The 26,308-nt window shown below is 46.9% G+C and overlaps 1 protein-coding gene across 1 annotated transcript in view; it reads left to right on the plus strand.

Annotated features, from left to right (window-relative positions):
• Positions 1–26,308, plus strand: part of OTC (ornithine transcarbamylase) — a 106,218-nt gene that overhangs the window by 33,998 nt on the left and 45,912 nt on the right. The window contains exons 2-4 of the mRNA XM_063450104.1: positions 7,276–7,405; positions 7,499–7,580; positions 26,161–26,248. Coding sequence (XP_063306174.1) covers positions 7,276–7,405; positions 7,499–7,580; positions 26,161–26,248 — 300 coding nt within the window. The remainder of the gene's footprint in view (positions 1–7,275; positions 7,406–7,498; positions 7,581–26,160; positions 26,249–26,308) is intronic.

A 26,308-nucleotide genomic window follows, 5' to 3' on the forward strand; every position in this document is an offset into this window, starting at 1 on the left:
TCGCATTTAGTTAAATTGAGCTTCAGCCCCGATAACTGGCCATACGTATCGAATTCTCGCATCAAGGCCGGCAGGGAATTAGCTGGATCGTTCACAAAGAAGAGCATGTCGTCTGCGTATGCAGCTACCTTATGTTCCTGGGTCCCATGCCTAAACCCTCTGATCTCTGGTGTATGCCTCACCCTATCCAAGAATGGCTCCAGCGAGATGGCAAACAGGAGTGGCGATAATGGGCAACCCTGTCGCGTGCCATTGTGGATGGTGAAGGTGTCCGTGAGCGCACCATTCACCCTTACTCTAGCGCAGGGGTCTGTATATAGCGCTTCTATCCAGGCCATCATCCCTCTTCCCAGTCCCACTTTTCGTAGCGTCGCCATCATAAAGCTCCAGTTTACCCGGTCAAAAGCCTTTTCGGCATCTGTTGAGAGCATTAGTAGGCCTGGTTTCTCCCTAAGGGCTAATGCTTGTATGGAAAACGCCCGGAGCGTGCAATCTCTGGCTTCCCGTCCCGGAACAAAACCCGTTTGATCCGGGTGTATTAAGCGTGGTACATATTGTTGTAGTCTGGTGGCAATGATCTTGGTGAAGAGCTTCACATCCGCGTTGAGAAGCGAGATCGGCCGGTAACTACTGCAGTTTTCGGGGTTTTTGCCAGGTTTAGGGATTACCGTGATGGTGACTGCCAACGTCTCCTGATGGAATGTGTCTCCCTGCTGGATTCGATTGAGGGCTGCCATTAGATGTGGCGTGAGAATGTCTCTGAATGACTTGTAGTATCCCGCCGAGAGTCCGTCCGGTCCCGGGGCTTTCCCTCTCTTCGCTGCCTTAATCGCCGCTTGCACCTCTTCCGCGGTGATCGGGGCCTCCAGTAGTTCCGCTTCTTCTGGTGTTAGAGCGTCAGGTTGGAAACCTTGTAGGTAACGCCATGTTGCGTCTCGTAGGTCCGCTCCGTGGGCGTCGGGGAGTGACGGTGTGGAATTGTATAATTGTCGGTAATAGTTACAGAATTCAGTGGCAATTGCTTCTGGGAATTGTGTAAGCGTGCCATCAGTCTTCCGGAGTTCATGTACTTGCGCTCTCGCTTGTTGGGGTCGGATCATGCGGGCCAGGAGTCTCCCACCCTTGTTAGCATGGATGTAGAAGAAGGCCTTGGATCGTTGTGTCACCCTATGGTGTTTGCTGGCAACCAGGTCCGCCAGTTGTCGGCGAGCATCCAAAAGCGAGCGATAGTGCTCTTCGAGTTGTGATCGCTTGTGTTGTGCTTCCAGGCGGGAGATCTGGTCGGTGAGCTCCAACATACGTCGCTGCGATTCCCTTTTTTTACGAGAAGCAATCCTGATGAGGTTTCCTCGAAGTACACTCTTGTGCGCCTCCCATAGCGTCACTTTTGACACCTCTTCCGTGTCGTTTTCCCTGAAGTAGTTGGTGAGATGTTCTGTCAGGGCAGCCAGCACTCCTGGGTCCGACAGGAGCGACTCATTTAGCCTCCATTCCGTCTTGGTGGGCCTGAACAGCGGGGAGTCCAGCTTCACGGACACTGCACTGTGGTCCGACCACGGTGTTGGCGCGATTGTTGCCGATTGTAGATGATGTAGGCCTTCCTGTTGTATAAGAACATAATCGATGCGAGAGTATCTCCTATGGATGGCTGAGTAGTGCGTATAATCTCGGGTTGTTGGATGAATGGTCCGCCACGCATCCACCAATCTCGAGTCCCGCATGGTCTTCTTTATGGCCCTGATCGCGGTTTGTGGGATACTACTGTGTCCTGTCGAGGAGTCCAGCAACGGATCAAGCGGTGCGTTAAAATCCCCCCCTATGATGAGCGAGCCTTCCGTGAATATTGCCAGTTGGCGGAATGTTTTGCACAAGAACATCGCCTGTTTTGCGTTTGGCGCATAAATAGAGGCAAAGGTGTATGTCCTCCCTGTAATCGTGCCTTTGATAAAGAGGAACCTACCGTTGGGGTCTGTCTTCTGGTCCAGCAAGGTGAAGGCAAGATTAGCGGCCAACAATATCGCAACTCCTACCTTGCGGGCTTCGGGGTGAGTGCTGTGGTAGTTGATTGGGTAACCTCTGTCTTTCAGTCTATGGGTATCTGAGGATTTGAGATGCGTTTCTTGTAGCATGGCTACCGAGATCCGTTTGCGATGAAGTTCTCTTAGGAGGTGTGTGCGTTTCTCAGGTGAGTTAAGGCCTCGGCAGTTCTGCGTGAGGACATGTAGAGGTGCTGCTGTGTACGCCATGGAGTGAGTGCGGGCGAAGTCGCTGGTGTCTCCGTAGTCGTGTTCAGGTGTTCTGGGTCCAGTGGCCCTCGCGCACGCCAACTGCCGGTGGGGGAGGGAGGGGGGGATGGGATGGATGGGGAAAAGGAATACAAGTGCAGTTAGAAAAGAGGGAAGGCAGAACCTTCGAGAGTTACAAGTCCCACAAGTTGGGGGCGGCCCGGCCCACGCCCAGTTCAGCCCGTCCCAGGAGGCCCCTGGTGTGAGTGCTCAGTGGTGTGATGTCAATAAGAATTAAAATTATCCCCTCAGTACGAGGGAGTCCTGTGTAGCTGGGTGGATTACAAGACCGTACCGATCCCTAGCAAGCTAGGGCAGCCGCGGTGTTGGGTCCCCCAGTAATGTGGTCAACACAGGTGTAAGTCGGGGTGGTGGTGAGGCCGAAGAAGTCTAGTGCCACTGTCCAGTCGGCAGTAAAGGCTCAGTGTCTAGTGGTGTAGTAGTGTGTGAACTCTCAGAGGGGTGTCCGTGTCCCACTTATTCCAAATTTGAATTCAATGGCTAGTACAGTAAAAATATCGATTAGTACGGTCACGTAATATGGGGGTATGGGTTAACAACTGTAGGGATATACGCTGTGAGTGGCTGCTGGTCCTACACTATGTCGGGGCGGGTAGCCCATTGCTGTCGTAAGTTAGTTCGGATCGTGGGTCGTGTCTGTCCGGGTCGGCCGCGCGGGGAGTGCGGTCTGGGTCCCCCCACAGCGGGCTCCGTCCCGGGTCCCCTATTCCGGGGACAGGAAATGGAGCCGGCCGTCTGCGGGGGAGGAGGGGGAGGCGCCAGGCGGCATGGGTACGTGCGTGTTTGTCCGCCGAGGGTGAGCGTCTCAATTTGTACCTATCGTACAGTGCAAGGAACTGACAATGCGACATATCAAACATATAACATCACTCCTCAGTACCACTCAGAAACCGGCCGCCCCCCACCCAGCCCGACCCACCCGCCCCCCCAACTCCAGAAATCTAGTGCTACTGGTGTGGTCACAGGTGTAGTCCCAGTTAAACCCTCTATGTGTCCCCTTTCTCCTCCGTAGCCCTAGAGCTCAGCAGCATCCCTGCCATTCTCCCACCCATAAAGCTATCCCACCCATTATAGCCTGGTACATCAGTATCAACGAAATAAGATCTACATACACATATACATCTCCCATTCGTTCCCCACCTCCCTCCATCTATCCCTCAGATATTGCTTTAGGTAGTTGTAAGTTATTAATATGACCAGACCAAATCACTTTTGTAGCATCAGAAAAACCACAGTATATCAAGTGCTCAAGCGTCCCGTTAGTAACCAACAGTCTTAAATAGCGACACAGTTCGTGTTCCGCGTGCATAAGTGGGGCATTCCTTGCAAGGGTCCCAACTCACGGGCAAGCCAGGCGGTGCGTCCCATCCCCATCAGGCCCTCCTCCCCAAGCAACTCCGGGTAGCCTCCCTTCCCCAGGGGCATGCTAGGAATGCGTGGCAACACCCTGTCATGCGTAAGTCTCCATATATGTGCATGTGTTTACAGCATTTCAACAGTCCCGTATAGCGACATAGTTTGTGTTCTACGTACATATGTGGGATATTCCTTGCAAGTACCTTAACCCACGGGCTGGCCAAGTGGTGCGTCCCCCCCCATCAGGCCCCCCTCCCCAATCAACCTGGGGTAGCCTCCCTTACCCAAGGGCGTATTAGGAAAGTGTTGCAACACCCGGTCATGTGTAAGGCCCCATACATGTGTATGCGTGAACAGTACTTATCTGACGTCTGCTGTACGCGGCATGGCGTTGGCATCTGTGGTTGTCAGCAGGCCGTGGTATGTTGGTGTGTCATGGTCGGTCTTCCTTGCCTGGTGGGTATAGGTGGGGAGCAGAACTTTATTCCTCCGGGTCCGTGGGTATCAGTTGCCTGCGGGCCTGCGGGCGCCTAGGTGTGATGTCTCGTCTCCTTCGCTGCAGGTTCGGGGTGTGAAGTCCCTGCCTCTGGTCCATAGGCCCCAGGATCCAGTCGGCGACCTCCGTAGGTGGAAGGTTGAGGCGCTGTAAGAACCTGGGCACCTCCTCCGGCCAGCGTAGCGGGAACCAGTCGTCATGGTGTCTGGCCAATAGCATAAAGGGGAAACCCCATTTGTATGGGATCCCCCTATCTCTGAGTAGCGCTGTGATGGGTCTCAGGGCCCTACGGGCCTCAAGCGTGAGGGGAGACAGGTCTTGATAAAGGGCAACTTCTGCGCCATTGAAACGCCAAGTGGGCCTTGCGCGGGCTTTGTTCATTATTTTCTCTTTCAGCTTTTAGGAGTGTAGGCAACATACAATGTCTCTCGGTGTGTTATCAGACGTGCGTGCTCTGTTAGCCCTATGTGCCCTGTCAAACGTTATTGAGTCTGGCGCTTCTGAGCCCAATATGTCGCGGAACAGCGTCTGTAGCGTTGCTTCCACTACCTCCGCCCCTTCGGGTTCTGGTAGACCGCGGACCCTAATGTTTGATCTGCGGCCCCTGTTATCAAGATCTTCAGTTTGGCGTCTCAGGTGTAGAAGAATATTGCCTTGCCTGTGTATAGCCAGATTTGAAGCCTCAACCCTCTCCCCAACTGCCTGCACTGAAACTTCAGCTGCCTGTATCCTGGAGGCCTGTGTGGAGATTTCAGCCTTAAGTGAGTTTACCTCCGTGCGGATCGCCGCATGTAGATTATCAGAGAGGGTCTGCATGTCCGTTTTGGTGACCATTGCTGCTGCCAGGGCTTTAATTGCCTTTATGTCTGCACTGATCTCTGCCAGCGTGGGTGCAGCCGTCTCCGGTATTGGTGAGCTGGCCGGGGAGTCGGCCATGTTTGTGCTCGCAGCCTCGTGGTACTCAGCGGGTGCCGGGGCCAGGTACCCATCCATGGGACCCGTTTGTGCGGCAGTCGCTGGATGCCTGGGTGTTTGGGAGCCGTCAGGGCGTTTAGTGCGCCCCATTTTCGTGCCGTGCTGATGAGTAAGCCTGCTTTTTTAGCTATGTGGGTCGGAGCTCGTTCCTTACGCGGCCATCTCTGTTCACGGCCAAACCACGCCCCCCCTAAGATATAAAGTTTCCAAAGCTTCATTAAGTGTCTGTTGCGTCACATGATGAGGAACCAATTGTGAATGGTCATGACCAGAGGCGGTAGAATCTCTTCTGCCACCCTGTGATTGTCTAGGGTTGTCTTGTGCTTTAGGTGAGCAGAGAATATTAACATTTCTAGGTCTCTCAGTATTAGTAGCGCTGGCCAAAGTCAGCTTATCTTTTTCCTTTTTTGGAGGCATATTTTATTAAAAAAAGGAAAGAGAAAAAAAAAAAGACCTTCCCTTAATCCAAACTGGGATTAAATGGTTTAGCCATCATTTACTTGTAGAGTGTTGTCAATCCAAACTTTCTTCTAGTTGCATATAATTATATATGAATTTACAGTTGGTAAATAGGCAATAGTTTAGCAAAAGTCTTAATAGTATAGCTTGAGCTTTTGGCTTTTAGCCGGTTAGGTAAATGTGTTCAAAATCACTTCATATATCTGCTTATACCCAATTTAAGTTGATTACTTATCTCTTTGATTTAAGTAGAGATTTTGCAGGCATTGATCAAGCAATATACAGATTGGTATACTAGGTCAGGAACATTATAATTGTTACTTGTTTCTTGCCAGTCCTGATGATAAATCTTTCTTAGTTGTAACTGTAGTCAATTTCTCTCAGATTTGTTAATCCCCTTTAAAGGAGATAATATAGTCAACAGGTATTATCATTCAAAAATTCCCTTTGCATTTAAATATATGTGGATTTACAATTAGTAATTAGATAGTAATTCAACAATAGCCTTAATGGCCTTAATGGCTTAGATTAGGCTTTTAGCAGGTTTAAGTCATCAGGTTAGGAACTACCACATATATCCACCTATAGCCGTTTTAAATTGATGCTTTTTCTCTCTACTTTGAATAGAGGTGTTGCAAATACTGGTTAGGCAGTTAGGCAATATGCAATGTCCAAACCATTATACCATATCAGGCAAATCGAAGTTGTCGCTCATTACTTGCCAATCTAATTTGAATAGAGGTGTTGCAAACACTAGTTAGTCAGTTAGGCAATGTGCAATGTCCAAACCATTATACCATATCAGGCAAATCGAAGTTGTCGCTCATTACTTGCCAATCACGATGATAACTCTCTTCCTTCCCAGGTGTACGATTTCTACCATGCTTAACAATCTTTCTTGGTGGAAACATTCAGCAAACCCAGATCGTCGACTCCGCAACTGCCGTTCACTCCGCTATGCCCACTCCATGGATTCAACAATTCACCAGAAGATAGCTGCAGAGCCGCAAGCATATCAGATTAAATAGCCACTTCACTGATATTGGCGTCTGTAGAAGCCCTCCAGTACTCCGTGTCTCGGACCTCGCTCACCTCCCCCATTCGTACCCCGCGTCCACGAGGGCGTACGTGCATGCGTGCGTGCGTGCGTCACGTCATCACGTCCTGTCTTAAATTAAAAATATTCAATTTTTTTTTGTACTTACCCCCATACAGCCCCTAACCCCCACTACAGTCACTATCCTCCCCTACCCCCTACATAATCTCCTATAGACAGCCCCTATTAACCATCTAAAGCTCCTATACCCTATTGCAGCCTGTATCCCCACAACTAAAGCCCCTGTCATTCCACTACATCCATCTATTCTCCCACTACAGCCTCATATGCACTGATACAGCCCCTATCCAATACTCCACAGTCCCATATTTACCCATGCATCCCTATCACCCCACACTACACCCCACTTTAGTGCCCTTTCCCGAGATGAGGTTTTGTATATGTTCCTGTCCTTGTGATATGACTTGCAGCTCTTTAGATGTCTCTCTCGGTTTAAGTATTATTTTATTAAAGATCTTCAGTTTTAATGACTACCACCAGCATTTGAAGTAAATGACAAAATTTGAGGGTTTTTTTTATTTACATTTGCTGAATGGAAGCTTATTATTTGTGATTTTCTTTTACAGTTTGTCAAATAATCACGCACAACTAAAAGGACGTGACCTTCTAACGTTGAAAAATTACACTTCTGAAGAAATAAAATATCTCCTGTGGGTGTCGGCCGATCTTAAATGCAGAATAAAACAAAAAGGAGAGGTGAGAAATGAAATATAAATACAAAAAATAAAACATTTCAATATAAAGGATATGAATATTTATACCAGTATACCAATATTTTCTTAATTTCAGTACATGCCATTGCTCCAAGGAAAATCACTTGCCATGATATTTGAAAAAAGAAGCACCAGAACAAGACTCTCCACCGAAACTGGTGAATAGGGATTTTTTTTTCCTTTCCATTGTTAATTATTGAAAACCCATCTGCTTCAGAAACTTGACAACATAAGTAAAATATATCGGAAAGTTCCAAGTGATGTGCGTCACCTCAGAGAATGTATTAAAGATGCTTATTATGTATGCTCACTCATGTACAACAATGTCTCTAGAACCTAGCTTCTTGTAGGCATGGCAAATCGGGAAAGAATATGGAAGCAGCAAGATCAGTGCCTCGGCCAGTTAGTTCAGGTTAATTATCAACTAATTACCACTTATTTTACTGGTGTAAAAGCTAGTTCACTTATGTTACCTGTCCGTTGTCTACCCAAAACCTGTATAGTTTGCTGGTCTGTGTTAAATAATAGTTGAATTATTTTTCACGGTGATAAACAAAAAATAGGTATAGACAGAACATGTTAAACAGTTGAATAGCTTTCCAGCAGAGGCTTTAGAGATTATTGCAGTGGAAGCATTCATGAAAGCTTTTGACTGGTACACTACTTTCCAGAGCAATAAACAAAGAATTATGTGAAAACATGGTTATGAATAAAACCTATTCTAGACAGATTCATGATAATCTAGATGGGTCAACTTTTCTATGCCATCAAAATTTAAATCAATTCAATAAAGTAGCTCTGTCATTTATTTGGTGACCAGCCCTCACCTTGGGATGCTTAACTATAGCTCCTCTGACCCCTACAGCCATTTCAGACCTCAGGACCTGTGCAACTTATCTTTTCCAACTTTGTGCTGGTCTTGCCAGGTCTTCTTTCACGGTTCCTCTAAGATGGCAGCGGCCAGGAATTCCATGTTGTGCCATCTGGACCTTCGAAGGCGTCCAATGGACCTGTGTTAACTCTCATTATTGCAAGAGAATCAACACAGTGTGGGGAAGGGTGTGTGTGACATACCTGGGGAGGAGGGGGGGGGGTGACAAATTTGTTTTAAATTGTCTTATAGGTGGCAGCTTCAGTATTTAAAAGAGAACTGTCACTTACCATGATCTTTAAAATGATGTTTATTTAAATACTGATGTCTTTACCTCTGTCATTGTAATGAGTGCCTCCATCATGAAGCCCATGGAACAGCGCAGTCAGGGGAGTGGGCCTTGACAGAGCCAGGAGTAGGCAGGGGAGTAACCAGTTAAAGGGGTGTGGTTATTTGTAAATGGGGGTTGGAAGATAGGAGTATATTAAGCAGCCATTTTATGAGTAAGGGACATTTTAACTAAACTGACACTTACCTGGTAATTGTTTTGGCGGGTCTGTGTTGGTTTTTCTTTTGTCTTTCAGATCATGGCATCGATGGAAGAAATCCTGGAGGGAGTGAGAGCTGCTGTGCGGGATAGAGGACTGGCCTGGCTTCATGAGCAACTGGGGGCTCAGGGTCCTCCCCCTACAACCCCTGCGGCGGCTGCACGGCGTTCCTTGAGGAGGGCGAGACCGCCCCAGAGGCTGAGCCCAGGCGTGGAGCCCGAAGTCGGCAGACGGAGGAGCCCGTCAGCGGAGTCTGTTGGGGCCCTGGATGAGGTAGCGGGCCCCAGCAGAGTGGAGGTACCGCGGCCGGCACCGGCTGTTCGACGCGGTGCTGGCCGGGCGCGGGCATCAGCTAGGCCGCGGCCTGCCACGCGGTGCGCGCCCTGCCAGGAGGCGGCAGGCGGGACGGTTGCGGCTGGAGCCAGGACCCAGAGCGGATCGGATGGAGGGAGCAGTGAGCAGATGCGGCCCGGTGAGTCAGGGAATGGCGCTGGGGCCGGGCAGCGGGCGGGGGGCAGAGCGGAGGCCTCTAGAGACCAGGCGGTCCCCCTGATGGCAGGGGGAGCCCCTGTACAAGGGGACACAGCGGGGGCGGCCTATAGTGGGGCCAGGTGCAGCACTGGGGACACAGACGGCGGGTCCGCCCAGCCAGGTACCTTGGGGCAGGCAGGGCCCACGGCTTTGGTGGACCGGGGACGCCAGGAAAGGCAGGTGGAATCCCCATTTCACAAGGCGGCCCAAAGGGGGCCAGGTACAGCGTGTCGGGATAGCTCCCCAGAATCAGCCCAAGGCATGGAGGCAGGACGGGCTGGGAGAGAGCGGGAGGGCCACAGGGGCGGCTCCCAGGGGCGGCGGGGTCTCACACACAGCCCTAGGCCGCATCGCAGCAGGGAACAGCGCGGCATCAGTGCCAGGCGCGACAGGAGGCGGGCGGACAGGTGGAGGGGCAGAGAGGGGAGCAGGTCAACAAGCAGGCATAGTAGGAGGAGATCAGTTTTAGGGGAACGGAGGAGGAGGCAGCGGCGCAGTGCGTCTGGGTCATCAGGCAGGAGCTCGCCAGGTCAGCGGCGCAGCGCTTACGGCCGGGAGGGCCAGGCAGGGGGACGGGACAAGGTGCGGAACTACAGGCAGGAGCGTAAGGAGGTTGGGCGGGTATGTGATCATGTGGACACACTACCCAGGTGTCGTTCTCCTTGCAGGTCACGCAGCCCTACACCCGCGGTCCTGAGGCAGGGCCAGGCTGACAGGAGTCGGCGCCAATTGGATGCTCCGGAGCCAAGCATGGCGGACGGAAGGGAAACGAACCCACGGCCTTCTGCGGCTTCGGGCTCAGTCAACTGTTGCACCACACGCAGGAACACTGTTGAATTGCTTAAAATCTTTCTTAGACTCATGGGCGGGTGGGGAAGTATCTTCACCTCAGTTTGGGAGAGTGTGGACGTGTGAGAAGGGCCAAGGGTCGTCGGGTAGGGCCGAGGGTCCGGCACAGGATAGCGAGGTGGGTTTATCTGTGTCTGAAGCTAGTAAGGAGTCAGGGGAGAAGGTTGGTATAGGGGGCGAAATTACCGACGCTGCGCGGCAAAACGTGCACGTGTCCTTCTCGGGCCCATTAGGATGTCATCTGAAATTGGACGTAAAGGAAAAGATTTGGAAGGGTGAGTTTGTGGAGGTTTTTTCCCTCCTCCCGTTGGAGGAGTTTTTAGACATGAAGGAGGAGGACAAGAAGGACGCGAAGAAGGAAGAGGAGGAGAAAAAGCGTAGGTATCGGAAGATTCCCAAAACATTTGGGAACTGGCTAAGGGCCTTTTGTATCCTGGCCAGTGTAATAGGGGAAAAGTCCCCGGATAAATGCTCCCAACTGTTTTGCTATCTAGACGGGATTGGGGAAGCGTACTGGACTTATGGTGGGGTCGCCTGGTGGCGGTAGGACGAACAATTTCGCCAGAGGTTAGCGGCGAATCCCAGCATGCGGTGGGATCAAATGGACCTCTCCCTCTGGATGCGGCTCATGATGGCGCAGAAGGCTGCGCCCTTTCACGGGATGGCCGGTGCGGCCCCTGGGGGACCTGCATCGGCCGGGCAAAAGAAAGGCTTCTGTTGGCTCTTTAATGAGGGCCAATGCAAGTGGGGAACGTCGTGCAGGTTTAAGCACGAGTGCTCCGGTTGTGGGGGGGCCCATGGAGCCAGTCAGTGTTTTAAGCGAGGTAAGTCTGCACCAGGAGTGGGAGCCAATGGAGCGTCGGCCCCCTCCGCTGCCGCGGGGGGCAACCCCGGTGAAAATAGGCGAGATGCTACCGTGGCTAAAACAGTACGGTAACCACCAGGACGCCGAATTCTTATGGCAGGGTTTTACGGAGGGTTTTACAATACCGTTTCAGAGTAGGGATGTGGGGAGGTTATGCAGTAACCTCAAGTCGGTGGGGGAACACCCGGGGGTTGTGCGGGACAAGTTGCTGAGGGAGGTGCAGCTGGGTAGGATGGCAGGGCCGTACGCGGTTCCGCCGTTGCCTGACTTGAGGGTGTCCCCGCTGGGGGTAGTCCCCAAGAAGGAGGCGGGCAAGTTTCGGTTGATCCATCATTTATCGTACCCGAAAGGGGCGTCAGTAAATGATGACATTGATGAGGCCCTGTGCTCCGTATCGTATGCATCATTCGACCATGCTGTCGAGTTGGTTCGGAGAGCAGGGCGAGGGGCTTTGATGGCGAAAGTGGATGTGGAAGCAGCATTCCGGCTCCTTCCTATCCACCCAGACTGTCACCATTTGTTGGGGTGTTTTTTCGAGGGTAAATTTTTCGTGGACCTATGCCTACCGATGGGTTGCTCCATTTCATGTGCGTATTTCGAAAAGTTTAGCACGTTCTTGGAGTGGGTAGTGCGTAAGGAAACGGGCGGGGGTACAGTGGTCCATTACCTGGACGACTTCCTGTGTGTGGGCCCGGCGGGGTCCGACAGATGCGCCCAGATATTACGGGTTTTTCAGAGGGTAGCGCAACAGTTTGGGATTCCTCTGGCTGAGGACAAGACAGTGGGGCCGACCGAGTGCCTGAGTTTTCTAGGGCTGGAAATTGACTCGGTCATGGGGGAATGTAGGCTGCCGGAGGAGAAGTTGAGGGTGCTCCGCCAGCAAGTGAACGCGGTAAAGGGCGCTAGGAAAGTTACGCTCCGGGGACTGCAGTCCTTGCTCGGAAGCCTAAACTTCGCTTGTAAGGTGATCCCTATGGGTAGGGTTTTTTTGTAGATTGCTGGCCAGGGCTACCTGTGGTGTTCGGCTGCCGAGTCACTACATCAGGGTGTCTGTGGGCATGAGAGAGGACTTGGACATATGGGACCGTTTCCTCACTAAATTTAACGGGCGGGTGTTTTTCAGGGATGCGACAAAGGCATCTGGTGACGCTGGGCTGTTTACGGACGCCTCGGGGAGCGTTGGCTTCGGGGCTTACCTTGGGGGCAAGTGGTGTGCCGAGGTTTGGCCTAAGGCTTGGTTCGAGAGCCCCTTGATTAGGAACCTTGCCTTCTTAGAGCTTTTTCCAGTAGTGGTAGCGGTATCGCTCTGGGGCAGGGAGCTCAAGGACAAGAAAGTTATCTTCCACTCTGATAATATGGCAGTGGTACAAGTAATTAATAGTCTATCGGCGTCGTCCCTTCCTGTGGTAAGGTTGTTGCGGCAGCTGGTGCTCTTGTGTATGTCTTGGAACATTGACTTCAGGGCGCGGCACGTGCCAGGTCTGCTGAATGTGGTCGCTGACGCTCTGTCTCGTTCGCAGTGGGAGCGGTTTCGGGAAGCGGCGCCGGACGCGCAGGCGAAAGGGCAGGCGTGCCCAGAGGAGATGTGGTGGCTCGGGACGTCGTGCTTGGGCGATACATAAGGAGCTCGCTGGCACCGGGGACTTGGGCCGCTTATACAAAGGTTTGGAATGAATGGGAGGAGATGATGTCGCAGGCGGGAGCGGGCGATTCCGCAGCCGGTAGGTTGGATACGCTGTTGTGGCTTCTTTGCAGGTTGGTGGCAGGTGGGTCGTCCCCTTCTAGGGTGGAACGCTACATGTCTGCTCTGGCTTTCCTGTTCAAGTTTAACGGGTGGGAGGACTTGACAAAACATTTTTTGGTGAAACAAACATTGAGGGGATTCAAGAAAGGCAGGAGGTTGGTGGATGCGAGGAGGCCCGTGTCCTTTGCCACCCTTCAAGGGTTGGTGGGGTTGTTGAACGACGTGTGCATATCGGCATTTGAGGTAACTTTGTTTTCTGTGGCTTTCGTATGGGCTTTCTTTGGGGCTTTTCGAATTGGGGAATTGGTGAGCGCCAATAGGTCGGGGACAACGGGTCTCCGGTTCGAGGATGTGGTGGTCGAACAGGACAAGGTCGTGATCTGGCTCCGGCGCTCGAAGACGGACGTCTTCGGAAAGGGTAAGAAAATTGTCCTGTCCTCGCTACCAGGGTCTACGGTGTGCCCGGTGGTATGTGGGGACATGTTTTTGCAGATTCGCCCGAAGGTTGGTGGTTGCTTCTTGATCCACGAGGACGGGAGAGCGCTGTCGCGCTTTCAGTTCTTGCGGGTCTTTCGCATGGGTTTAACGAAATTGGGCTTGCAGCCCGGACAATTTGGTACACACTCCTTCCGTATCGGGGCTGCGACTGAGGCGGCGCGTCTCGGGCTAGGAGAGGAGCGGATAAAGCGGATTGGGAGATGGGAATCCATCAGGTTCTGCGCATATGTAAGGCCGGATAGGTTGGTGTGAATGGAATGTTGTGGCTGTGGGAAACGGGTGCTCTGCCGGATAACTGAATTTGTTTCTTTTCAGGCTTGGTCACTTGGCTGGTGGGTCACTCGTTTGTCTACTGGGCGGAGAAGAGGGCCGCAGTTCGGAGACAAGGCACACAACTGGGTTTTCTTCTGGACACAGTGGACCTTCGGTGGTTTGGTTTTCGGGGTTTCAGCTGGCAGAGCATAAGTGGGGAGATTTTCGGGATGTTATCAAGGGGGTTTGCCCCGGATATACTTTTAATTCACGGTGGGGGCAATGATTTGGGTTTGGTCCCCCAAAAGGTGTTGGTCAGGAGAGTGAAGAGGGACCTGGATAGGGTACGGGAACTGGTTCCTGGTGTGGTAATAGTGTGGTCTGAGATGGTGCCGCGGTTGAACTGGAGGCATGCCAGGAACCCGGCGGCTGTGGCACGTTGCCGAGGTAAAGTGAATAAGGCCATGTCTGTCTTTATTAGGAGGATAGGGGGGGTCCCGGTGAGGCACTTAGAACTGGAGGGTATGTTGCCCGGTTATTTTAGGCGGGATGGTGTGCACCTGTCTGAGGTTGGGTGTGATCTCTTAAATTTAGGTTTCCAAGAAGGTATCGCTAAAGCCCTATTTATGTGCGGTGGGGGTCGCTCGAGACATTAAGGGATCAAGTCTCTTGCTATGGCGGGATAGGGCTTGGGTAATTGGAAGGTAGGAGGAGTATCAAGTGGTTAGGCTAAAGTTAGGTTGGATTAGACCGGAGTGTTAAATGGTTTGTGGGTTCGAGCTCATCGGTGGCTCCGAACCAGGTGGTGTAGGGGGGTCTCGGTACACCCCTACAGTTAAAAAAGTTATGGATATGGGGCCTCTTTGGTAGGCCATGTGTTATGTGTTATTTGTTATTTATAATGTTATTTATTGTTATTGGTCGGGGTCATTGCCGGGGGTAATTTATGTACGGTGGGGCATGGGGGTAAATTTATATTATGTGGCAATGACCCCAATTTGTAACCTTGTTTATAATAATAAATAAAGCTGTGGACTTTTATATTCCAACAGAAATACGGTGTCTGTAAGTTATTGGGGGTTGGGGTAAACAGCGCACCTGCCGAATAATCGACTGTGCGCATGTCATGAAGCCCATGGAACAGCGCAGTCAGGGGAGTGGGCCTTGACAGAGCCAGGAGTAGGCAGGGGAGTAACCAGTTAAAGGGGTGTGGTTATTTGTAAATGGGGGTTGGAAGATAGGAGTATATTAAGCAGCCATTTTATGAGTAAGGGACATTTTAACTAAACTGACACTTACCTGGTAATTGTCCCTCCCACCCTCCCTGTAGTTTTGGAGTTCCCGTTTGGTCACAGCGGCGGGATAGGGCTTGGGTAATTGGAAGGTAGGAGGAGTATCAAGTGGTTAGGCTAAAGTTAGGTTGGATTAGACCGGAATGTTAAATGGTTTGTGGGTTCGAGCTCATCGGTGGCTCCGAACCAGGTGGTGTAGGGGGGTCTCGGTACACCCCTACAGTTAAAAAAGTTATGGATATGGGGCCTCTTTGGTAGGCCATGTGTTATGTGTTATTTGTTATTTATAATGTTATTTATTGTTATTGGTCGGGGTCATTGCCGGGGGTAATTTATGTACGGTGGGGGAGGGGTACATTTATATTATGTGGCAATGACCCCAATTTGTTACCTTGTTTATAATAATAAATAAAGCTGTGGACTTTTATATTCCAACAGAAATACGGTGTCTGTAAGTTATTGGGGGTTGGGGTAAACAGCGCACCTGCCGAATAATCGACTGTGCGCATGTCATGGCTCTTTGTAAATAAATGTTATACAATGTTATAAACTCTGCCCTTTTCTATAATAGAACATAATGTGTGGAGGTGGTGAAATAGACAATGCAATTCTGTTCTCCTCCTCCACTGCCATGTGTGCACAGGTTGTTTCTCAACTGAACTGAGATGTAATTTGATAAATCTTTAATATATGGTACATGTCAAAGAAAACATTGCATCACATGATAAAAGGTTAACAAAAGTTATTTAAAGATTTTCAATTTTATTCAAATGTATTACTTCTAGAAAAATGACTGTTCTCTTTTAAATTCTTTATTTTTGGTGCAATAAGGTTTACAAACAGGCCTGCGGTGCCACGACAGCAGGCACAGGAGCAATAATGCAGACATGGTCATGACAATATTCAGTTGCACAGTTTTTGGTAAAAGACAAGATGCATACGTTTGTTTGTTGCAAATAGATTGTGTACATCAGCAGTTGTGAAATACGTTATTGAGTACATGAATATGAACTTTGCCTTTACACTAGGAACATGCTTAAAAACATAGGCTAAACGTAAGAGATAGATTGAGAAAACTCACATACGGGCTATGTTTAAGACTGTGGGTACCATGTTGTATAGCTTGGGTGTTTAACTGTGCGGATTGCATCACTCATTTGAGAGGTAGGGTAGTTAGGGCAGGCTTGAAGCACTTGTGAGACACATTACTAGATTGGTATGAGCCCATAAGTCAGGTAAACCGGATAGCTAGGGTTAATAGTGTGTTAGGGTTCGGAGGATTGAGTGCGCTTAGGGCGTTTTCACACTCCCATTTTACCCTGGGGTTCCAGTAAGGCTATTCTCACCCCGTGTGCTACTTGCCCCTAGTACATTGCAATTTTTAACTTTGCCAAATAAAATATGCTTTTATAACAGTAGTGATCACCACCATTATCCACTGGCTGTATATTTTTTCTGGCGGTCTGAGGAGTGGGTCATAAGGCTTGTAGGTTCATGGCATCAGTTGATGGGGGTGACTGGCAGCAGTTTATCAGTCCCGCGCTCGGTCTGGGTCGTTCACCCCACCCCAGTGTTCGGGAACAGGTAGGTGAGTGCCCAAGAGGGTGCCGGGTCTGCATGCTTCACGGCAACCCTCCCGCCCCAGGCCTCGTGAGGGGCCCGCATTAAATGGCCACAGACTCTGGGGCTCCTGTCGGAGTCAAAGTCTTTCCCAGGTAGGGTGCGACAGTGGCCCCTGATGTGTTTTCGCCACCTATAGGGGGGGCTTTCTGTCGTGGTGGCCGGTGCATTGGGGGTTTCCCCCTTTTGGCCCTTGGCCCAGGTGAGCCTTGTGTGCTGGTGGTTGTAGCTCGCAAGTGTCGAGTGCCCGGAGGGTGTACCAGTGCCTGCTGTTCCTTTCCCCCTTGTGGGCTCCTCCGGCTCTGTGGTTGTGTGGCTTTGGTTCGGGCTTCCAGCTTTGCCCAGAAGCGGAGAAAGAGCTCGTTGATTCGTTGTTCCAGACTGGAAGGTAAGGTCAGGTTGTTTGGTGGCTTCAGTGCCACACGTCCGTCCGCCATTTTGAGGGAGCACATGGCGGTCTCCACGCCTGCATTGTTGTTGCTGCTCGTAGGTAAGTGAGGCGGCCAGTGGGGACCGGGATTACCCCCACCGGTCCAGAGGGGGGGGGAGGGAGGGAGGATCTGCTCCCGCCGCAGCTCTCTCCAGTGTGCGAGTTAACGGCCCGTGGCAGTAGGGCAGGGCGGCGGCCGTCCACCCCGTCCTCTGCTCCACTAGGCCGCAGTCCGCGGGGTATCACCGGAGCGGCCAGAGCTTCAACGTGGTAGTTGTGGGATCAGGCAGCCTCCTCTTCAGTATGCTTTGGTATCGATTTAGGTCTGTTTGTTGTGGGATTAGCTTGTTTAAGTCGTGGTACAGGCCTAAAATTTCTGGAGCCCAGCAGACATGCAACTGATCCGCTCAGTGGCTCAGCCCCGCCCCGACTGTTCTCTTTTAAAACCATGTTGCAATCAAAGCACCAACCTTTCTGGTAGCTAATTTTTGTAATAGTTTAACTATAAAATATACAATCAAACAAACCCAGGTTTTGTAGACTTGCAAAGGTTCCACATGAAGTAATATCTAATGCTACTAGAAGTGTTTAAGGGACACTACACTGCCCAAATACAATAAAAATCACTGTTTTGTAGGTATACCCCCAATAAACACAGGCATGCATTTTCATTTGATGTATATCTAAAAACTAATTACAAAAGTGGTAGCTCTCTTGTCTCAAGCCCTCCCCTTCTAGTCCTTCCCAGACGTTCTGTGGCTGTCCAATCACAGACTTTCAGCTCAATAACATGCCTTTGCAAGGCAGGTGCTCTGAGCAACTGTTGCCTCTTGAGTTTAGTTCCACTGAGCTAATCAAACCAGGAAGTAACAGGACAGATTGTCAGCCGGCAATGTAACAAGATTCATTTATAAAAGTGCCAATTTCGATTGAAGTCTGCACTTTTTGGAAATTAAAAAGGACATATTTGTTGCGCATAAACTACTTCAGTACTTCAGCAAGCTAAAGTGCTTTAGGTGTCTGTAGTGTTCTTTTAAGTATGTTTATTTTATTCATAGATTGCAAGCTCTGAGCAAGGCCTCTTTCACTTCTTGTATCTGTTATTAAAATTACAAACATCCCCATTTTATCATTGTAAAGCTCTGCGGAATATGTTGGCACTGTAAGTGCTAATATAACCATTTTGTTGAAATATTCTATGCATTTGAATTAGAAAACAAACCATCCAGCATTTTCAATTAGGCATTTTCTTTAGTATGTTACTCATAATATATGTGGACATATTTAAAGCCATACCTACTGTATGATGAGAATATTCTCAATAATTTCTCTGCTTTTCATTATTGATTTTCTTTTACTCTAGTTATGTGTTATTGACTCTCGGAATGTAATCTAACTCTGATTTATGGGGAAATCTTATTTAAGGGAAATCTTATGAAAACACTGTAAAACAAACTCCTGTATTAATACAGAGGTAGGTATACTTTTTATTTTTATAATGCAATTTCTCAAATGACAGTGGCAATTAACATTATTACAGAGATCACAAAAAGTAAATAGTAACATGAAAAATGGAAAACATTATCGTTTCCTCAAACATATGCAAATGTGTATGTAAAAGTAAAGGTACAAAGCCTCATACTATATGTATAAGGTGCGTTGTGCTTTTATATTCAATAATCAGTGTTTGTGATAACCACAATACAAAATATTCTCAACATAACCATATTTAAATGAAAGTGTTTTTCACTACATAATTAAAGTACGCTGTGACTTTAAATATGCACTTGAAAAGTTTCTGACTCCACCAAATACACAGACAAACAAACTGACACATGCAGTAAGATATTTGGATAATGATAGGTCCACTCAAATGTTACACAATCGGAAAAGAAAGGAGAGAATCAAAACACATAGTGTGATATTGTTATGTATCAATGTGTAAAAAAATACATCACGTGCTAGCCTAGAGCTTCGGACCGGCCTCCTAATAAAAGCTTATTTAAGCACATCAATCATCCAACTTGTATGCTTGTATGTGGATTATTATATCCATACTTGAACAAGTAGGAACATATGATGTATACATTGATTGCACCAGGAGTTACCTCTGAATATTAGGACCTTATTTTTCACAGTTCCTAATTCCCTTCATATCCCCAAATACTAGTCACACCTGTTTATACTTGATATACCCATTATCCTTTATTGTATTTAAAGGTACATACACCGACTATATGGGGTTTCCTGATCTAAACTGCCTATACTAATATTCTACCCTTGGACAATTTTATCTATAATTTTTTTTGGTTTTTCACATAGGGTAGCCCTGTCGCCTCCTCTTCTGTGGCAAAAAAAAATAATGTTATTTTATAAAAAAAAAAAATACCAAAAAACAGAACAGAACAATTTGACTGCCTAGTTTCTCTTTCCTTTATACTTAAACTATACTCGAATGTTAATATCGTACCGGGCGTGAAGGGCCAGGGCGAGAAGGAAAGCAGCATGAAATGATCTGAGGAGACGAGGAGCATGGATGTCAGAAGAACTAAACCAAGACCGATCTTCGGGACCATACCCTTCCAGTCAACCAGATACTGAAGATGACCCCTAGAAATATGTGAATCAGGAATGACCTTCACTTCATATTCTTCCTGACCTTCAACCTGTACAGGAGAGGGAACAACAAAGGGTCTAGTGTAACAATTGCACATGGGAGGCTTCAATAAAGAAACATGAAAAGAGTTAGGAATGCATAAAGCAGGAGGGAGAGCCAATTTATAAGCCACAGGATTAATACGTTGAATGACCTTGTAAGGGCTAATATACCTGGGGGGGCAGGTTTCAGAGATGGCACCTTCAAGCGAATATTCCTGGTGCTTAATCAGACCTTATCACGCAGTTGGTATACAGGAGCAGCATGTCTATGATGATCAGCCTGTCTTTTGTATAAAGTAGAGGTGTGTGACAGAGTACGATGCGCATGTTTCCACGTTCTCTTTAGGTTCGCCCCTTATGCTCCTCCACCAGCGGTATATCCTGGAAGAACGTGTAGATTGAAACCAAAATTGATAAAGAATAGGCTGTAGCGCGTAGCCTCACAAAAAAAATTATTATGCGCAAATTCAGCTCATGGAACAAGATCAACCCAATTGTCTTGATGGTCGGATATAAAACACCTAAAATATTGTTCCAACTTTTGATTGGTCCTTTCAGCTGTTCCATTAGACTGAGGATGATAAGCCAATGAAAGCACAGAAAGCCCTCCAGAAACGAGATATAAACTGTGTACCCCTGTCTGACACAATTTCTTTGGGTATGCCATGAAATCGGAATACATCTTTGGCAAATGTTGTGGCAAGTTCCGGTGAAGATGGCAATTTTATCAAGGGAACGAAATGAAACATTTTGGAAAATTTATCAACTATAGTTAAGATGACAGTATGACTTTATAGATACAGGCAAATCGAATTTAAAATCAATAGCTATGCTATCCCATGGTTTGTGTGGTATCTCTAATGGTCATAATAGTCTGCAAGGGAGACTATGAGATGATTTGGTTTTGGCACACACGTCACATGCCAAAACGTATTCTTTAGTGTCTTTTCGTAAGGAAGGCCACCAATATTCTGAAGCTATCAGCGAGTGAGTTTTATTTATACCCGGATGACCTGCTATTTTCCCATCATGATAAGAGGTAAGTATCTCTTTGATACTCAAGAGTTACGTATTTACCAGTAGGTTTATGTTGTGGTGAGTGATTCTGTTTTGCTTCTATATTATCAATGAGCTTGGAATATATCTTAACATGAGTATTAGCCACTATTCTTTCTTTAGGTATGATAGTTGTTATTTCAGGATCAAGACAGGCGTGTGGTTCAAATTGACGAGACAGGGCATCTGCTTTAGTATTCATTGACCCAGGTCTGTATGTTAACAAGTAATTAAATCTCGCTAAAAAGAGAGACCAACGTGCCTGTCTAGCTGATAACCTCTTAGACTCTCTAAAGATAGGTTATTGTGGTCTGTTAATATAGTGATAGGAATGGGAGTTCCCTCTAACAGATGACACCATTCTTTCAAGGCATATATGATAGCCAATAATTCCATGTCCCCAATGTCATATTCTCCTCTCTGTATAGGTTAGTTTCTTGGAATGGAACCTACAAGGATGTAAGGGTTCTTCAGGGCTCTTTCTTTGGGACAGAACTGCTCCCACCCCTGTTTCAGAGGCATCAACCTCTAACAAATAAGAAAGTGGGATCGGGATGTACCAATATTGGTGCAGATGAAAATGACGTCTTCAAAATTTCAAAGGCATTTAATGTCTCTTGATACCAGAATTTGGGATTGGCTTCTTTTTTAGTCATGTTAGTAATTGGTGTGATTATGGACGAAAAGCCGTAAATGAACCTCCTGTAATAATTAGAAAATCCTATGAATCTTTGTATGGCCTTCAATCCGTTAGGTAGAGGCCACTGTAGTATCGATTCTAGTTTAGTAGAATCCATGGCAAATCCTCTCTCAGAAATTTTGAATCCTAAAAAAGCTATTTGCTTTTGATTAAAAAGGCATTTTTCCAATTAACAGTACAGTCCATGCTTTAATAGTCTGGTTAGTACTTTCTTAACATGAGTGTGATGAGTCACTTTGTCTTTGGAATAAATCAAAATGTCGTCAAGGTAGACAATAGCACACTCATGTAAGAAGTCCCTTAGTACATCATTTATCAAATCCTGGAAGACAGAGGGTGCATTGCATAAACAGAAAGGCATAACGGTATATTCATAATGACCGTACCAGGTATTAAATGCTGTCTTCCATTCATCTCCCTTACGTATCCTGACTAAATTGTAAGCCCCTCTAAGATCCAATGTAGTGAAAATAGTGGCGCCTTTGAGTCTATCAAAAAGCTTGGTTATCAAGGGTATAGGATATGCGTTTCTGACAGTAATCCTATTTAGACCACGATAATCGATACAAGGCCTCAAATCACCCTCCTTTTTGGAGACAAAGAAAAACCCTGCTCTGCTGGGGATGAGGATTTTCTAATGAATCCTTTAAGGTTCTCCACAATATATTCCTCCAATACTGTGTTTTTCTTGGCTGAAAGAGGGTACCTCAGTACCTCTAGGAGGCATAGTGCCAAGTAGTAGATCTATGGCACAATCATAGGATCTATGAGGTGGTACTGACTTGGCTTTTCTCTTATCGAATACTTCCTTAACGTCTGAGTATGGTTCAGGCACTGTAGTGGATAAGGGAAGCATAGTAGGAACATTTATTAATCCCTTAAGGACACATGACATGTGTGACATGTCATGATTCCCTTTTATTCCAGAAGTTTGGTCCTTAAGGGGTTAATAGTGATGTGCCGAACAGTTTGCCGGGATCCGTTCGCCGGCGAACATAGCGTGTTCGCGGTCGCGAACACGCGCGATGTTCGGTCCACCCCCTATTCGTCATCATTGAGTAAACTTTGATCCTGTACCTCACAGTCAGCAGACACATTCCAGTCAATCAGCAGCAGACCCTCCCTCCCAGACCCTCCCACCTCCATGACAAATAGGGGGCGGACCGAACATCGCGCGTGTTCGCGACCGCGAACACGCTATGTTCGCCGGCGAACAGTTCCCGGCGAACTGTTCGGGAACATCACTATTTATTAATTATTTATTAACAATAAAGGCTTTATTCTTTTAGCACATCCCTGATTACATTTATTACTCCAAGACAAGATCTCACCCTTCTCCCAGTAGAACTACTGGGAAAGATGGAGAAGAAATTAATTGTAATACAATTACTTCATCATGTAGAGCCCCTACGGTCATTTGTAATGGTTCGACTTCGTGAGTTATAATCGAACTCTGAAGTGTTCTACCATCTATGGCCTCAACAGCCAAGGGTGTATTCCTTAACCTTGAAGGGATGGAATGACTATCGGCATAAGTTTGGTCAATAAAACTTTTGGCTGCCCCAGAGTCTAACACCAAGGTATGCAACACATTCTTTCCACAGGTTAAAGTGATAGGAATAAGAAGCCCAAGAAGATCTTTTTCAGAGTTTTTAGAGGACATAGTTGCAACACCCAAGGCCTGTCCTTTAGAAGGACTTAGGTGCTGGAGTTTTCCGGCCTGTTAGGGCATGATAAGCGGAGGTGCCCTTTCTTACCACAATACATACAGAGACCTTTTCTTCTCCAGTATTGCCTTGATGCCTCTGATAACCTAGTTACCCCTAGTTGCATGGGTTCAGGCAATTCCAAAGCCATGGAGTCAGCAGGATTAAAAGAGGGTGCTAACCTAATGGCAGCTCTTCTGGGTCTTTCCCTGGTATTCATTCTCTATCTTAACCTTTCGTCTATACAAGACATGTAGGTTTAGGGTCCTCTAGATTCGTAGGTAATTCCCTGGTAGCAACTTCGTCCAGAAGGCTATCAGACAATCCATTAAGGAACACATCTACATAGGCCTGGTTATTTCACCCAACCTCTGCCGCTAGATATCTAAATTCTAATGCATAATCAACCAAGGAACGACTGCCTTGTATAAGTCGCAGAAGGCTTCTTGCTACATCAAACGTTCTTCTAAAGGCAGAATAGTTATAAACGATAGGGTTATTGTTTGCCCACAAAGGACTTTTAACAAGAGACTACTACCTCGAAAACAGTCCACCTGACAACGCATGCGTCAGAATGAAAACAGAGGAAACACGTCAGAAGTAGGAGGAGCTTACACAGCATTTAAAATGGAACCGGGAAGAATGGGATATACGCCGATAGAAAAAGCCCGGACGCGAAACACGTCTTGGTGAAACCCTACTACAAGGTTTTTTACCCCAGTACAACACTTTGTTTTTGCTTTTATTTGTGGAGTTTTAACACTCTGTTTTTATTTGGTAAATCAATTCCTTACATTTTATTTATCTCATATCTCCATTTGTTTTCCATCGAATTTCCAAGGTTCCTATAAGGGAGTGTCACCCTGAAAATTGACACCACGCTGAAAGTTAGGAGCCAGTTATAATAAACAGGCTCCTAAAAATTTATTGCTAATTTTAATTCTAATTGCATGATTGAATAGAACTACTAGCACCTAGATGTCTGTACTATTTATGTCTTCTATATAATCCTGAGGAAAAGAAAACATCATAGAAGAAGGTTTGGAAGCCACCTTAAAGGGCCATACACACGCAGATTTTAGAGCCTATATCCAAAAGGCTCTAAAACATGTGAGTGAAATTGTATATACTTCTGTATCCACTTTATATACTGCTAAAACATACTGCACCAAATTCTCTGTATATTTTTTCTTTTTTATATGTCTATACACCCCAAAAAGAAATAACGGGTAAGTAACATTTGAAAAGCGCTGCACTCTCACTTGTGTGTTTAGGAGGTGGGGCACATCACCTAAACATAGAGTTAGTTTTTCTTTTCCCACAAAGCATTGGCCCAAGTCAATGCCTTGTCTATAAGTAGGGTGATGATAAACCCTATCTTAGATCAATCTGTGGGGTATGCTCTGGGTTGTAGTTTAAAAAGAATGCTTACTTGGTTTAGAAAACCTCGGCAAACTTCTGGTGCTCCACCATAATGTACCTGTGAAGTCACATGCATAGTAGCGCCATATGGGGTTATTTCCAACCCAGTGTACAAAGGAGTATCCTGATTTTGCCTTTTCATTGGCAAAGTTGAGGGACGTGTCATCAATGTTTGCAAGGCAAGCGCAATCTGATCCATGCGATGGTCTATCGCCTCAAACCTATTATCATCAGTAAACCCTTGAGGGCTATTACCTGCAGGGTCCATAAGACCCTGTTGTAATGTCACGATATCTTGTGACCCAACACGCAGAGTAAAGAGATATGATAATAGATTAGACAACGTGTACAGGTCCTTAGAATGGCCAAGTTATACGCTGTTAGAACAAGAATAGTCAGGGACAAGCTGAGACAGGGATGCGAAAAAACCAATAGCCGTGTTACGGAGGATGGAAAGTAGAATAATCAGGAGAAAGCCAAGATCAAAATACCAGAATAAACACAGGATATAACGCACTCTTGGAAACTGAAAACAGAAACCACAACAGTACTCCTTTTATACCCTTTGTCTTTAAATTATAGCCATGCCCCCAAAATGGTCGAATTCGAATGTTTTGGCGGGGTGTGACATCAGCGCGCACGTGCCGCGTCATAAAAATGAACGGAGCTATAGCAGCTGGCATCTGAACCGTTGGAGACATGAGAGGGACTGTGGGAAGGGCATTGTGACACTCCATCCGAGAACTCCTATAGACAATGCGGCCTGCTCTCTATTGTGGTCCAAAAAGGACCTACTATCAGAAATCCAACAAAATGGACACAATGCTTGCCCGCACCTTGAGGCCGTGACCCAGACATCCATTACGTCCAATCATCCAACATTATGTACGTCCCCAGACGATATAGCCCAAGTCTTCACGGCCTTCTATAAGACCCTATATAACCACTTCCCGACCCACGATACCTCAGATGACCCTCAACTCCCAAAGATAAACAACTTTCTTTCTAATATTACACTTCCCAAGCTCTACACAAAAGTCATAGAGGCGCTATGGGCTCCAATCTCTCAAGAAGAGATCAATCTGACCATCTCTGCTATGTATGTAAGGTCAGGCGCAAAGCTACGTATGTGACATCCTTGCAATGTACAAGGCTATTAGTCTTTCAGCTGATCAGAAATTAACCCTATCAGGTATCAACAGAAAATTTGATACACATGGTTGTACTTTGCAACAGAAAACAGAATTCAGGTTATTGTGAGATGCTCTCAACCTAAAAACTGAATGCTTCTTGTAAAGGATAGCAAGACAGAGGGGATATAAAGTATGATTCTACTGATTCCTAAAAAAGACAGCCCCTGATATGTCATAAAAAAAATATAAGAGAAAATATAGGAATATGGAAAATTCCTATTCCTCCAGACCTAGGCAATTCTAACTATATTTAGAGGGGAAAATATAGTATGAATCCATAAGGAAAATGTAATTTTATATATTCAAACATACTTTGTATGTATATGTAAATATATTTTTAGTGTAAACTGTAAATTGCTGAAATTGAGCCAATAAATAAAATGTTGACTTGTCAATGAAAATGCACCTTTACATATTACATATTTACATGTTCATTAAATATAATTTTAGATATTTGATTATGTATGATTGTAGTAAATTTTGGTGTTTTTTTTTAATTGTAGGATTTGCTTTACTTGGAGGTCACCCTTGTTTTCTTACAACTCAAGATATTCATTTAGGCGTCAATGAGAGTTTGAAAGATACAGCAAGGTTTGATAAATTGTTGGCAATTTTAATTTAAAATCAGTGTTTGTTTGTTGTTCAGTTACA

Source organism: Pelobates fuscus, chromosome 1, assembly GCF_036172605.1.
Source record: "Pelobates fuscus isolate aPelFus1 chromosome 1, aPelFus1.pri, whole genome shotgun sequence".
In the NCBI taxonomy this organism is placed as follows: Eukaryota; Metazoa; Chordata; class Amphibia; order Anura; family Pelobatidae; genus Pelobates; species Pelobates fuscus.